At 45.4% G+C, this 16591-nt stretch overlaps 1 protein-coding gene across 2 annotated transcripts in view; it reads left to right on the forward strand.

The window, feature by feature from the left end:
* Positions 1 to 16591, forward strand: part of samd12 (sterile alpha motif domain containing 12) — a 125765-nt gene that overhangs the window by 42933 nt on the left and 66241 nt on the right. For both annotated transcript variants that reach the window (XM_056240890.1, XM_056240889.1), the window contains exon 4: positions 7038 to 7178. In XM_056240890.1, coding sequence (XP_056096865.1) covers positions 7038 to 7178 — 141 coding nt within the window. The remainder of the gene's footprint in view (positions 1 to 7037; positions 7179 to 16591) is intronic.

Raw genomic sequence — 16591 nt, forward strand, 5'->3', positions numbered from 1 at the left:
ACTAAGCATCTGTGTCTTTCTCTCTCGCTCTGTTCATCTGTAACTCTCTCTCACTATCTGCCCTCTTTTAAATAAATGCCAAATGCCATTGTCCTCTTATCTAGTGATCAATATGGGCTCAGCAACAGGACTGGCCCGATGATGATATCAGTTCAATCTCCTGCCAGAGATTTGGGCTTATTAAGTTGTTCCAGGGACGTCCTGGGAACTTTAGGAACACTGAAGGTTAAATATTGCAGGACTTATTCCTCTTCTTGTGTGTGTGTGTGTGTGTGTGTGTGTGTGTGTGTGTGTGTGTGCGTGTGCGTGTGCGTGTGTGTGTACGTATACAGTATATGTATGCGTATGTATGAATGTGTGTGTCTGTGTGTATGTACTATATATGTGTGTGTGTGTGAGAATGTGTGCTCGTGTGTGTGTGTGTGTGTGTGTGTGTGTGTTTGTGTGTATGTACTTGCGTGCAGTGTATAAGTAGGATGTGTGTGTATGTACAGTTGTAGAGTGTGTGTGCGTATATATACAGTATGTGTATGCGTATGTATGTATGTGTGTGTCTGTGTGTATGTAGTATATATGTGTATAAGTGTGTATGCATGTATTTGTGTGTACGTGTGTTTGTGGTTTGTGTGTGTGTGTGTGTGTGTATGAATGTGTGCTCGTGTGTATGTGTGCTTGTGTGTGTGTATTTACTTGCGTGTATAAGTAGGATGTGTGTGTATATACAGTTGTAGAGTGTATGTACAGATGTGTGTGTGTGTGTGTGGTTATTTTGTATAATTTGATATATATTTTCACAGTGAATTTCTGTTTAGCATCAGCTTCATAGATTTCCAAATTTGTCCTCAGTGGAATTTTTCATTTAGACTTTGGTGCTCGTCCATGTAAAGTAGGTAATTTGGCAGCATAATCTGTCATGATAGATGAAAAACTGTGTGGATCAGCGAAGGGACGTACTTGGCAGTCGTGCACCTACTGTGTGTGTGTGTGTGTGTGTGTGTGTGTGTGTAAGAGAGAGGGAGAGAATGAAAGGTCCTCTGGGACTCATGAATGCAGCTGCGGTTAAACTATGTGAAGTATTGTACAGTATCACCTGAGGAGTTTGCTTGTCCAGTCCAAGTCCTCAGTGTTTCTCAAGTGCAGTCCTGCTCGCTCACTGTGAGAGTTTTGTCAGAGAAATTGAGGTTAATTTCCATCTTTATAGGCCCCAGAGCCGCCCTCTTTCTTTCCTTCTGTCCATCATCCTCCTGGTTGTTGCAGTAATTAGCCAGGCATTGGTTCACATGTAAAAGGGACAGATCCCTCGAGTGAGTGAGAGAGAGAGAGGGAGAGAGAGAGAGCTTTAAGATGGTCCATTCATCAGGGCTGGAGACGAGAATGCCAGTCCAAAAACCACAGGGAGAAAGAGAGTGAATTTATGTGTCCTGATATCTCACATATGCGGAATCCAGCTATTATAATAGTAATGGCATATTTGCTTGCAATTTTATTTCATCAAAATGCACTTCTAATTTTAAATGGCCATCAATGTAGAAATATATGATTTACAGCCAGATTAACTTCCCCCTCCATCTTGTGTCATCTTCTCTTCTCTGATGACGAGGGCGGGGCCACCTGTCAATCACATGAGATCAGCCAATAGCAAACCACAACCATCCAATCAAATCCTCACAGACAAAATCAAGCCCCGCCCACATTTGTTCTTGCTCCAGAAGCGTTTCACTCGGATATACACAATGGGGAAGAAATGCTGACTTTAAATAGTCATTGTAGTAGCACTGGAAAACAGGCACAACATTATGCAGTAGATGCCGATAATCCAAAAGTCTATGGGAAAATCCTATTTATTGTACAGTACTTTTTTTTTTTTTTTCTCCAACATCAAGTATTGCCTTTAGAGTTCTAATATAAATCGAATTTGCTAATATTTAAGAAATTTATATTTAGCTTTTCAGCCATTTTGACAGCCCTCATTTGCAACCCGAGAATAACTTCTGATGATGAGGGCGGGGCAACCTGTCAATCAAATGAGATCAGCCAATAGCAAACCACAACCATCCAATCAACTCCCCACAGACAAAATCAAGCCCCGCCCACATTTGTTCTTGTTCCAGAAGCGTTTCACTCGGATGAAAAGACATGCCGACTTAAAATAGTCATTGTATTCGCGCTGGAAAGCGTCACAGCAGTGTGCAGAAGAAGCCGAGTATGAAGCGTCGGATCAGTTTGCCGAAGTCCAAATGCTGTTCAATTCTTAAAGCCATTTCTCTGTCAGTTACACAAAGATAAGTCGACACAGGCCGTGAACAGAGAGAAGCGCAGCACTGGCTCAGCGTTCACTGCAAGTGTGGGAAGAGACTTTAACAGTCATTAACTAGAGTTTTGGTTTTGTATTTAGTCGTTTTGTTGTGTCCATTATAATAATTTTATTGGCAGGCAGTATTATGACTCATTATTTCTGTAATTTACTGCTAAATTTCTTATTTGTCCTTTTTTACAGTAGTTTCCAGTTTTTGCATCACCACATGGAATGCTCTTACACCTAAAGCCTTTATTTACAGTTTTTCTCGATTGCTAAGACACATTTCTTGAAAGCTGCTCTCCTTTTCTCTAAACTGTGAACACAAAACCCAATTTTCAAGCTATATTCACAAAACCTCAGACTCTTCTTGCTAAACCAAACTTTCACCTCAAAACAGTTCAATCTGTGCTCAAAACTGAACTATGTTGTCAAATCGTGCCCCAAGTCAATCAAAATTAAAAACGCTACTGAACAGTCACTAAACACTACGTAGAAAAATAGAAAACACAATGCTCAGGACATGAAGCTGGAGAAATAAATGTTTAGTGTTCACGGCTAAATGCATATTGCAAAACAAAAACAACTGTGCATTTAGCACTTGTACAAAAAGACAAAACAGAAATCTTGTGCATTTACACGTAGCACTTGTAAAAACAAACAGAAATCTTATGCGTTTGCCACTTGTGTACAGTACGCCCATGTAAAAATAAAGTACAAAAAAATACAAATAAGTGCATTACTCAGCCACAGCATCATGTCTCCGTACTGGGTCAGGCCACAGGACTTCATCCACATCACAGGCCACATTTTGTCTGGTCAGGCAACGGGGAAAACCCCTGACATGCCGTATCCAGGCTTGGCATGCCTCCACACCTGTGCCACCACAGGCGAGTCCCATGGCTTGCAGGAGATTTACCCTGGTGTAAGGTTGGCGTTCATATACCTTCCACCGCCATGAGGAGAAGAATTCCTCAATGGGGTTTAGGAAAGGGGAGTACGGTGGAAGGCAAAGATTACTGTACAGTAATACTGTAAAATCTTGGTTCATATTGAACCACTCTCTAACCTGGAGGGCTCTGTGAAAACTCTCTCAGAATCCTCTCAGATTTCTATCCATTGTAGGGCCTCACAAACCAGTGCTCTATGAACTGGCTTACTGTATATGTTCCCTCACATCATTAGCCACAAGTGTGATCAATTTTGAGTTGTGTTCAAGTGGTGACAACTGTGCTTTAATTGTGTTTGACTTTTGTCACCTGTGCTCACCATTATGCAGCACGGGTGCATCACAATGAAAATGTGTTGGCAAGTTGTGTCTAAACAGGTGAAAAGTTCTTATGGTTTTGCCAAAAGAGTGATTGATTCAATCAGTGGGTTCAGGCAACTGAGCATTTGGTTCAGACAATAGGGTTTAGTGTTTTAGCAATTGAGAAAAACTGTAATGCGTCATATAAGTATTTTTAATGCATTAATTATGCCTTATGCATTGTATGGTCTCATAATGCATTATAACTGTGGTTACAATTATACATAAGTCTCATCTATTTAGTGAACACACCATTAGAAAGTATAATGCATTAAAACACACGACAAACATATTATAATGCATTATCAAGTACATCATGAATACCTTTAAAATGCATTATACATGAAGGCTTTAAGACAGTGTTGCCGTTACGGGAATCTAAATTGTTGTTTTTTTTGGCTAGCTTTCAGTGATTTTTGGGAAAACCCAAAAAAATATTGGTCTTAGAAGATGTTTCTGTTTTGAGTCATCTGCGAAGCATTGTGTAATTGGTATAATCTGCACAATTGTTGGCCAACATGTCCTGTGTATTTAGGAGGACGTAATATTTTATGCTTTCTTCTCCACCTTATCTTGCTGAGACAGCGTGTTTCCCCGTGACCCGTTCCTCCTGCGAATCTACATCTAAAATGTTTTTATTGGAGCGTTTCTTGTTTAAAATGGCACATCTCCCGTTTCTTCTCATGCACTCACATTTGTAGCTCTCTTCCCATCTGTATACGTCTCCTCTTATTTTCTTTCTTTCCTGTTTTCACACTCTCCCATCCTCTCTTTGACTCATCTTCTCAGTCACACACTCGCGCAGTGATTCAGAGAGAAGACACGCTGAGTTTCTGTTCCTCATTGAACGCTGCCAAAAGAAGGGGTAGTTTGGCACTCGACCAACACACTGAAATACCGTACCCCGATCACCTCAACCTACACGCCTCACACACACACACACTCCGATTTTCTGCTTCTAATGTTCCGTGACTAAAGATGCCCATCTGTGCTCATAGCGCCTCGATATTCTATTCAGAAATATAGATGCCATCAAAATATGATGCAGTTCGAGGTGATCAGAAATGAAAGGAATCTTTCGACTGTGACTATTTTACTTTGTCATGGACTAATTCTTTCTCTCTAAAGAAAATGTTTTTTCTGCAAAAGAATCCTGTTCTTAATCCGCGTCTGTCTTGTTTTCTAGTAAATATATCTGAATGTCTTCAAAACACTTACATTTAACTGAGAAACTATATTGCATAAGATAAGTGTAAATTTGAGGTTCTACGTTTTATCATTTAGATTTTTATGCCTTGTAAATTTAAACATTTGGATTTTTTTGCCTTGTAAATTTAAACATTTGGATTTTTTTATGTGTTTAATATAGTTGTTGCTCATTATTATTATTATTATTATGGTAATAGTTTACAATAAGGTTTCAAAACCATATTTTTGGGTGAAAATATGAACTTGTCTAAGACTTTTGCACAGTGTACTGATACATATACTATATACACCGTATATACTCTATTATTCACCAATATTCTACACATTTAAACGGTATCAGACACACAAAAAAAGTATTTATCAAATTTGTGATGGGGCCAGAAATAGTTGGCATGAAAGTGTATTTTTTCTCTCCATATTTTTCATTTACCATTTTTTTAAGTATAAACCAGCATTTATTTATGTATTTTTTTTCTTGCCTTTCCATTATTGTAATTTGCTGACATTTCCAGGCTGTAGTTTCCTGATGAATAGTGCTACTTAATTTTTCCTATTTGTTCCTCTTTGTCTTTTTTAATTAGCAGTTTTTGCATTACCGCATGAAATGTTGTCCAGTGGGTGTAAGGGTCAGTGAAATTGTTTGTTTGTCTGGCTGTGAGTGTTTTTTTCCCCCAGTTATGCACAGCTTTCCCCTTCACTGGAGACATGCTGTGCTGTAAAGACATGACCATTACTGGAGCGAGTGACAGGAGTCGAGCATACACACTCATAATGCAGCATAATCACAGAAAATTGTGCCATTTCTCAGTCCTTTTCACAGATAATGATACCGCGTTTGCTCTCTTTCAAGAAAAACAACCGAATTAACAATTGTCATCGCAGTGTAAATGCATTAGTAGCCTTTCTGCTTGGGCACCTAAAGGCGTAGTGGTGTGAGCGTACAATGGCTTTAACTTTATTGTGCACAAATGACAGCCACTATTATGACTTGTATCAGCACAGATATGAGGAGAGTAGTTGTGAGGCGATGAGTGAAATTGGCAGTGAACTTCATCTGACCTTGAAAGTATTTCTAGCTGGAGGAAAAAAAATCCAGTCTATTTCATTTCACTAATTACGATATATTCTTGTTAAATTCTTGTAATGTAGGTTATTATAATACTTAATCCAATTTTACACAAGGGCCTGGATAATAAAGGACATTCACAGCTATGATTTAGATGAGGTATGCCATTTTATTCATCATAAATGTTCATAAATCTGTAATGCATTTTTGTGTGTGGGTTGATGTGTGTGTGTGTGTGTGTGTGTGTGTGTGTGTGTGCAGTTCGAGCACTGATGAGGCTCACCGACAGAAAGCTGGAGCGGATGTAAAACAGGTGTTGGTGTGTGTGTGTGTGTGTGCAGGTCGAGCACTGATGAGGCTCACCGACAGAAAGCTGGAGCGGATGTAAAACAGGTGTTGGTGTGTGTGTGTGTGTGTGTGTGTGTGTGTGTGTGCAGTTCGAGCACTGATGAGGCTCACCGACAGAAAGCTGGAGCGGATGTAAAACAGGTGTTGGTGTGTGTGTGTGTGTGTGCAGGTCGAGCGCTGATGAGGCTCACCGACAGAAAGCTGGAGCGGATGTAAAACAGGTGTTGGTGTGTGTGTGTGTGTGTGTGTGTGTGCAGTTCGAGCACTGATGAGGCTCACCGACAGAAAGCTGGAGCGGATGTAAAACAGGTGTTGGTGTGTGTGTGTGTGTGTGTGTGTGTGTGTGTGTGTGTGTGTGTGTGTGTGCAGGTCGAGCACTGATGAGGCTCACCGACAGAAAGCTGGAGCGGATGTAAAACAGGTGTTGGTGTGTGTGTGTGTGTGTGTGTGTGTGTGCAGTTCGAGCACTGATGAGGCTCACCGACAGAAAGCTGGAGCGGATGTAAAACAGGTGTTGGTGTGTGTGTGTGTGTGTGTGTGTGTGTGTGCAGGTCGAGCGCTGATGAGGCTCACCGACAGAAAGCTGGAGCGGATGTAAAACAGGTGTTGATGTGTGTGTGTGTGTGTGCAGGTCGAGCGCTGATGAGGCTCACCGACAGAAAGCTGGAGCGGATGTAAAACAGGTGTGTGTGTGTGTGTGTGTGTGTGTGTGTGTGCAGGTCGAGCGCTGATGAGGCTCACCGACAGAAAGCTGGAGCGGATGTAAAACAGGTGTTGATGTGTGTGTGTGTGTGTGTGTGTGTGTGCAGGTCGAGCGCTGATGAGGCTCACCGACAGAAAGCTGGAGCGGATGGGAATAATGCAGGAGATTCAGAGACAGTTCATCCTCCAGCAGGTCCTGCAGCTCCGCGTCAGAGAAGAAGTCCGAACCCTTCAGCTGCTCACGCAAGGTACACACACACACACACACACACCTGAACATCTCCATACACCTCACGGTACACACACACTTGAACATCTCCATACACCTCACGGTACACACACCTGAACATCTCCATACACCTCACGGTACACACACACACCTGAACATCTCCATACACCTCACGGTACACACACCTGAACATCTCCATACACCTCACGGTACACACACACACCTGAACATCTCCATACACCTCACGGTACACACACCTGAACATCTCCATACACCTCACGGTACACACACCTGAACATCTCCATACACCTCACGGTACACACACCTGAACATCTCCATACACCTCACGGTACACACACTTGAACATCTCCATACACCTCACGGTACACACACCTGAACATCTCCATACACCTCACGGTACACACACCTGAACATCTCCATACACCTCACGGTACACACACACACCTGAACATCTCCATACACCTCACGGTACACACACACACCTGAACATCTCCATACACCTCACGGTACACACACACCTGAACATCTCCATACACCTCACGGTACACACACACTTGAACATCTCCATACACCTCACGGTACACACACACACCTGAACATCTCCATACACCTCACGGTACACACACACACCTGAACATCTCCATACACCTCACGGTACACACACCTGAACATCTCCATACACCTCACGGTACACACACACACCTGAACATCTCCATACACCTCACGGTACACACACACACCTGAACATCTCCATACACCTCACGGTACACACACCTGAACATCTCCATACACCTCACGGTACACACACCTGAACATCTCCATACACCTCACGGTACACACACACACCTGAACATCTCCATACACCTCACGGTACACACACACACCTGAACATCTCCATACACCTCACGGTACACACACACACCTGAACATCTCCATACACCTCACGGTACACACACCTGAACATCTCCATACACCTCACGGTACACACACCTGAACATCTCCATACACCTCACGGTACACACACTTGAACATCTCCATACACCTCACGGTACACACACCTGAACATCTCCATACACCTCACGGTACACACACCTGAACATCTCCATACACCTCACGGTACACACACACACCTGAACATCTCCATACACCTCACGGTACACACACACACCTGAACATCTCCATACACCTCACGGTACACACACACCTGAACATCTCCATACACCTCACGGTACACACACACTTGAACATCTCCATACACCTCACGGTACACACACACACCTGAACATCTCCATACACCTCACGGTACACACACACACCTGAACATCTCCATACACCTCACGGTACACACACCTGAACATCTCCATACACCTCACGGTACACACACACACCTGAACATCTCCATACACCTCACGGTACACACACACACACCTGAACATCTCCATACACCTCACGGTACACACACCTGAACATCTCCATACACCTCACGGTACACACACCTGAACATCTCCATACACCTCACGGTACACACACACACCTGAACATCTCCATACACCTCACGGTACACACACACACCTGAACATCTCCATACACCTCACGGTACACACACACACCTGAACATCTCCATACACCTCACGGTACACACACACACCTGAACATCTCCATACACCTCACGGTACACACACACACCTGAACATCTCCATACACCTCACGGTACACACACACACCTGAACATCTCCATACACCTCACGGTACACACACACCTGAACATCTCCATACACCTCACGGTACACACACACACCTGAACATCTCCATACACCTCACGGTACACACACACACACCTGAACATCTCCATACACCTCACGGTACACACACACACCTGAACATCTCCATACACCTCACGGTACACACACCTGAACATCTCCATACACCTCACGGTACACACACCTGAACATCTCCATACACCTCACGGTACACACACACACCTGAACATCTCCATACACCTCACGGTACACACACCTGAACATCTCCATACACCTCACTGTACACACACACCTGAACATCTCCATACACCTCACGGTACACACACACACCTGAACATCTCCATACACCTCACTGTACACACACACCTGAACATCTCCATACACCTCACGGTACACACACACACCTGAACATCTCCATACACCTCACGGTACACACACACACCTGAACATCTCCATACACCTCACGGTACACACACACACCTGAACATCTCCATACACCTCACGGTACACACACACACCTGAACATCTCCATACACCTCACGGTACACACACACACCTGAACATCTCCATACACCTCACGGTACACACACACACCTGAACATCTCCATACACCTCACGGTACACACACACACCTGAACATCTCCATACACCTCACGGTACACACACACACTTGAACATCTCCATACACCTCACGGTACACACACACACTTGAACATCTCCATACACCTCACGGTACACACACACACCTGAACATCTCCATACACCTCACGGTACACACACACACCTGAACATCTCCATACACCTCACGGTACACACACACACCTGAACATCTCCATACACCTCACGGTACACACACACACTTGAACATCTCCATACACCTCACGGTACACACACACTTGAACATCTCCATACACCTCACGGTACACACACACACCTGAACATCTCCATACACCTCACGGTACACACACACACCTGAACATCTCCATACACCTCACGGTACACACACACCTGAACATCTCCATACACCTCACGGTACACACACACACCTGAACATCTCCATACACCTCACGGTACACACACACACCTGAACATCTCCATACACCTCACGGTACACACACACACCTGAACATCTCCATACACCTCACGGTACACACACACCTGAACATCTCCATACACCTCACGGTACACACACACCTGAACATCTCCATACACCTCACGGTACACACACCTGAACATCTCCATACACCTCACGGTACACACACACACCTGAACATCTCCATACACCTCACGGTACACACACACACTTGAACATCTCCATACACCTCACGGTACACACACACACTTGAACATCTCCATACACCTCACGGTACACACACACTTGAACATCTCCATACACCTCACGGTACACACACACACCTGAACATCTCCATACACCTCACGGTACACACACACACCTGAACATCTCCATACACCTCACGGTACACACACACCTGAACATCTCCATACACCTCACGGTACACACACACACCTGAACATCTCCATACACCTCACGGTACACACACACACACCTGAACATCTCCATACACCTCACGGTACACACACACACCTGAACATCTCCATACACCTCACGGTACACACACCTGAACATCTCCATACACCTCACGGTACACACACCTGAACATCTCCATACACCTCACGGTACACACACACACCTGAACATCTCCATACACCTCACGGTACACACACCTGAACATCTCCATACACCTCACTGTACACACACACCTGAACATCTCCATACACCTCACGGTACACACACACACCTGAACATCTCCATACACCTCACGGTACACACACACACTTGAACATCTCCATACACCTCACGGTACACACACACACCTGAACATCTCCATACACCTCACGGTACACACACACACCTGAACATCTCCATACACCTCACGGTACACACACACACCTGAACATCTCCATACACCTCACGGTACACACACACACCTGAACATCTCCATACACCTCACGGTACACACACACTTGAACATCTCCATACACCTCACGGTACACACACACTTGAACATCTCCATACACCTCACGGTACACACACACACTAGAACATCTCCATACACCTCACGGTACACACACACTTGAACATCTCCATACACCTCACGGTACACACACACACCTGAACATCTCCATAGACTTCTGATGCATTTACATGCAATTAATTAGACGTACTTCACCTTAACCCTGCCTACATAGATTTTAATTAAGGGATTACTCTATCCTTTTATGAACCGTTTTTTTTTACTGTAAGTGCCTAAAATAAGTAGTTAAGCGTATTGAGTAATGATGCCTGTCCTGTCTTAAGTTTGATTGACAGACAGACAGACAGACAGACAGACAGACAGACAGACAGATGGATGGACAGATTCTTTCTCCATTGAAGTAGATACGATTTGCACAACAGCTGTGTGTGTGTGTGTGTGTGTGCTCTCGAGTTCATCAGGATTCAGAACTCTTGAGCTCGGTGTTTACAGGCTAAGCATTCCTTGAAAAAGAGAGTTAGTGATTGAAAAGGAGAGAAACGGTGGTATTGTTTGGTAAAAGCTCCAGCTGTCACTGCTGTTAGTCTTCTTTCTGATAAACACACTGAATTAAACAATGACGTGCATGAGAACGGACACACACAGTTGCTGTCTAAACCAGCCAGAGTTTGCAACAGTCCAGTGAAGGACAGTATAGAGTAAATAGAGTAAAGTCTGATAGAGTAAAGCGAGTTTAACACCGTTTCTTAACCAAACGCCATGCGATAAGATTCCAGCGACAAGCAATTTATTTGTCCACACCAGAATATGAGACGTATCAAAAACAATCCAAAATCACAGCGCAGCCAATCAGAAGAGAGTGTGGGCAGAGTCTCTGTGCAAGCGCATTGCACTCGCAGCCAATCAGAAGAGAGTGTGGGCGGAGTCTCTGTGCAAACGCACTGCACTCGCAGCCAATCAGAAGAGAGTGTGGGTGGAGTCTCTGTGCAAGCGCACTGCACTCGCAGCCAATCAGAAGAGAGTGTGGGCGGAGTCTCTGTGCAAGCGCACTGCACTCACAGCCAATCAGAAGAGATTGTGGGCGGAGTCTCTCTGCAAGCGCACTGCACTCGCAGCCAATCAGAAGAGAGTGTGGGCGGAGTCTCTGTGCAAACGCACTGCACTCGCAGCCAATCAGAAGAGAGTGTGGGCGGAGTCTCTGTGCAAGCGCATTGCACTCGCAGCCAATCAGAAGAGAGTGTGGGCAGAGTCTCTGTGCAAGCGCATTGCACTCGCAGCCAATCAGAAGAGAGTGTGGGCGGAGTCTCTGTGCAAACGCACTGCACTCGCAGCCAATCAGAAGAGAGTGTGGGCGGAGTCTCTGTGCAAGCGCACTGCACTCACAGCCAATCAGAAGAGATTGTGGGCGGAGTCTCTCTGCAAGCGCACTGCACTCGCAGCCAATCAGAAGAGAGTGTGGGCGGAGTCTCTGTGCAAGCGCACTGCACTCGCAGCCAATCAGAAGAGTGTGGGCGGAGTCTCTGTGCAAACGCACTGCACTCGCAGCCAATCAGAAGAGAGTGTGGGCAGAGTCTCTGTGCAAGCGCACTGCACTCACAGCCAATCAGAAGAGAGTGTGGGCAGAGTCTCTGTGCAAGCGCATTGCACTCGCAGCCAATCAGAGGAGAGTGTGGGCGGGGTCTTTGTGTAAACGCACTGCACTCGCAACCAATCAGAAGAAATTGTGGGCGGAGTCTCTCTGCAAGTGCACTGCACTTGCAGCCAATCAGAAGAGAATGTGGGCGGAGTATCTGTGCAAGCGCACTGCACTAGCAGCCAATCAGAAGAGAGTGTGGGCAGTCTCTGTGCAAACGCACTGCACTCGCAACCAATCAGAAGAGATTGTGGGCGGAGTCTCTCTGCAAGCGCACTGCACTCGCAGCCAATCAGAAGAGAGTGTGGGCGGAGTCTCTCTGCAAGCGCACTGCACTAGCAGCCAATCAGAAGAGAATGTGGGCGGAGTCTCTGTGCCAGCGCACTGCACTCGCAGCCAATCAGAAGAGAGTGTGGGCGGAGTCTCTGCGCAAGCGCACTGCACTAGCAGCCAATCAGAAGAGAATGTGGGCGGAGTCTCTGTGCAAGCGCACTGCACTCGCAGCCAATCAGAAGAGAGTGTGGGCGGAGTCTCTGTGCAAACGCACTGCACTAGCAGCCAATCAGAAGAGAGTGTGGGCGGAGTCTCTGTGCAAGCGCACTGCACTCGCAGCCAATCAGAAGAGAGTGTGGGCGGAGTCTCTGTGCAAGCGCACTGCACTCGCAACCAATCAGAAGAGAGTGTGGGCAGAGTCTCTGTGCAAGCGCACTGCACTCACAGCCAATCAGAAGAGATTGTGGGTGGAGTCTCTCTGCAAGCGCACTGCACTCACAGCCAATCAGAAGAGAGTTTGGGCGGAGTCTCTCTGCAAGCGCACTGCACTCGCAACCAATCAGAAGAGAGTGTGGGCAGAGTCTCTGTGGAAGCGCACTGCACTCGCAGCCAATCAGAAGAGAGTGTGGGCGGAGTCTCTGTGCAAACGCACTGCACTCGCAGCCAATCAGAAGAGAGTGTGGGCGGATTCTCTGTGCAAGCGCACTGCACTCACAGCCAATCAGAAGAGAGTGTGGGCAGAGTCTCTGTGCAAGCGCATTGCACTCGCAGCCAATCAGAAGAGAGTGTGGGCGGGGTCTTTGTGCAAACGCACTGCACTCGCAACCAATCAGAAGAAATTGTGGGCGGAGTCTCTCTGCAAGCGCACTGCACTTGCAGCCAATCAGAAGAGAATGTGGGCGGAGTATCTGTGCAAGCGCACTGCACTAGCAGCCAATCAGAAGAGAGTGTGGGCAGTCTCTGTGCAAGCGCACTGCACTCGCAACCAATCAGAAGAGATTGTGGGCGTAGTCTCTCTGCAAGCGCACTGCACTCGCAGCCAATCAGAAGAGAGTGTGGGCGGAGTCTCTGCGCAAGCGCACTGCACTAGCAGCCAATCAGAAGAGAATGTGGGCGGAGTCTCTGTGCAAGCGCACTGCACTCGCAGCCAATCAGAAGAGAGTGTGGGCGGAGTCTCTGCGCAAGCGCACTGCACTAGCAGCCAATCAGAAGAGAATGTGGGCGGAGTCTCTGTGCAAGCGCACTGCACTCGCAACCAATCAGAAGAGAGTGTGGGCAGAGTCTCTGTGCAAGCGCACTGCACTCACAGCCAATCAGAAGAGATTGTGGGCGGAGTCTCTCTGCAAGCGCACTGCACTCACAGCCAATCAGAAGAGAGTGTGGGCAGAGTCTCTGCAAGCGCACTGCACTCGCAGCCAATCAGAAGAGAGTGTGGGCGGAGTCTCTGTGCAAGCGCACTGCACTCGCAACCAATCAGAAGAGAGTGTGGGCAGAGTCTCTGTGCAAGCGCACTGCACTCACAGCCAATCAGAAGAGATTGTAGGCGGAGTCTCTCTGCAAGCGCACTGCACTCACAGCCAATCAGAAGAGAGTGTGGGCGGAGTCTCTGTGCATGCGCACTGCACTCGCAACCAATCAGAAGAGAGTGTGGGCAGAGTCTCTGTGCAAGCGCACTGCACTCACAGCCAATTAGAAGAGATTGTGGGCGGAGTCCCTCTGCAAGCGCACTGCACTCACAGCCAATCAGAAGAGAGTGTGGGCGGAGTCTCTCTGCAAGCGCACTGCACTCGCAGCCAATCAGAAGAGAGTGTGGGCGGAGTCTCTGTTCAAGCGCACTGCACTCGCAACCAATCAGAAGAGAGTGTGGGCAGAGTCTCTGTGCAAGCGCACTGCACTCACAGCCAATCAGAAGAGAGTGTGGGCGGAGTCTCTCTGCAAGCGCACTGTACTCACAGCCAATCAGAAGAGTGTGTGGGCGGAGTCTCTGTGCAAGCACACTGTACTCACAGCCAATCAGAAGAGTGTGTGGGCGGAGTCTCTGTGCAAGCACACTGCACTCGCAAAAGAATTAATGCTTAATCAAACTCATAAATAGTTAACTATTTTAACATTATTAAAAATACACACTGAGTGACTGAACCAATCATTGTCATAGAATACACTTGTTTGAACACTCCTTTATTGTATTTTCAAGATCTGAGGTGATTATCTATTGTCGCTCTCAGTACGGCTATAAATGATAATCAAGCTCACATTAAATTCTTTTATGCTCATAATCAGCACCTGAGGTTATCAATGTCATACTTTATATGTTGTTGTTCCAGTCGCGACGTCACAGAAATAAAAGCCACTTCTAAAATAATCCCCCGTTGCGGTATAAGATGCATGTGATGAAATGTATAGTTTATTTACATCTTACTCAGTCGAGCGTCTGTCACATCACATGTTGATGCCGTTGCCCTGACACAGGAGGAGGAATACAGTTTATCGATGACGTTGTGTGTGTAAAGCTAACAGTAAAAGAAAGCGTCCTCAGAATCTGAGAGTCTGGAAACTCATGCTTGGGTTCACACAGCCGAACATTAGCTGATATCTTCAGCGACTAACAGCTTTATTGTGTTCTGGCTGTCGGTATCATGTAGACAGACAATAATTAACCTTTAAGGCTCACTGGACCATGCAGGGAAATAATGAGATTCTGGCTCCTGTGAATGCCAGATCACGGCCGCCGAGGCTTTATCGCTTACAGTGAACCGGACGGGAACACACAATGTTTTTACTTCACGTAACTAAATGGGATTAGGACACATTTCAGACAGGGCTTAATGTTTATTCACAAGCCTGCGACAAATGAAAGTTCATAGATCCAATGAACCCTCTGGTACTGTTCACCCAGCGGTAAAAAAAACACAGATTTTTTATTTTATTTTTTCAATGAAATTATTGTATTATACAGGTGAAACTCGAAAAATGTGAATATTGTGCAAAAGTTCATTTATTTCAGTTATTCAACTTAAAAGGTGAAACTAATATATTATATAGACTCATTACATGCCAAGTGAAATATTTCAAGCCTTTATTTGTTTTAATTTTGATGATTATGGCAGCTTATGAAAACCCCAAATTCAAAATGTGAATATTGTGAAAATGTTTTCATAAGCTGTACGCCATAATCATCACAATTATAACAAATAAAGGCTTGAAATATCTCACTTTGCATGTAATGAGTCTATATAATATATTAGTTTCACCTTTTAAGTTGAATTACTGAAATAAATGAACTTTTGCACCATATTCTAATTTTTCGAGTTTCACCTGTACTTTAGTTCGATGATGATTTTATTTAATATTTTGTATATTTAGGGGATTTTATGGTACTAAATTATATTTATGCTGTAGTTATAATCCATTACAGGTTTTAAATAGGCTTGTGGTTGTTATTTGATTCTGCGGCTCAAACACACACCAAGCAGATGTTATAGATGTTCATAACATCAGGGCAGTGTACAGGGCTCAGAACGTCGTGTTCCTCTGATTGGCTGATCGCTGCTCATTAACATGCTATTTTCAAGCAAAACCTTCTTCATTGAAGCTGAACATCTCATGATTTCTTTATTTTTATCTCATGATGATTTCATAATCTCTTCACCAGCCTTCCACCCACTGCTGATTAAAATACCCTTGACCT

Source organism: Rhinichthys klamathensis, unplaced genomic scaffold (assembly GCF_029890125.1).
Source record: "Rhinichthys klamathensis goyatoka isolate OS25496 unplaced genomic scaffold, OSU_Roscu_1.1 h1tg000617l_1, whole genome shotgun sequence".
NCBI classification, from domain to species: Eukaryota; Metazoa; Chordata; class Actinopteri; order Cypriniformes; family Leuciscidae; genus Rhinichthys; species Rhinichthys klamathensis.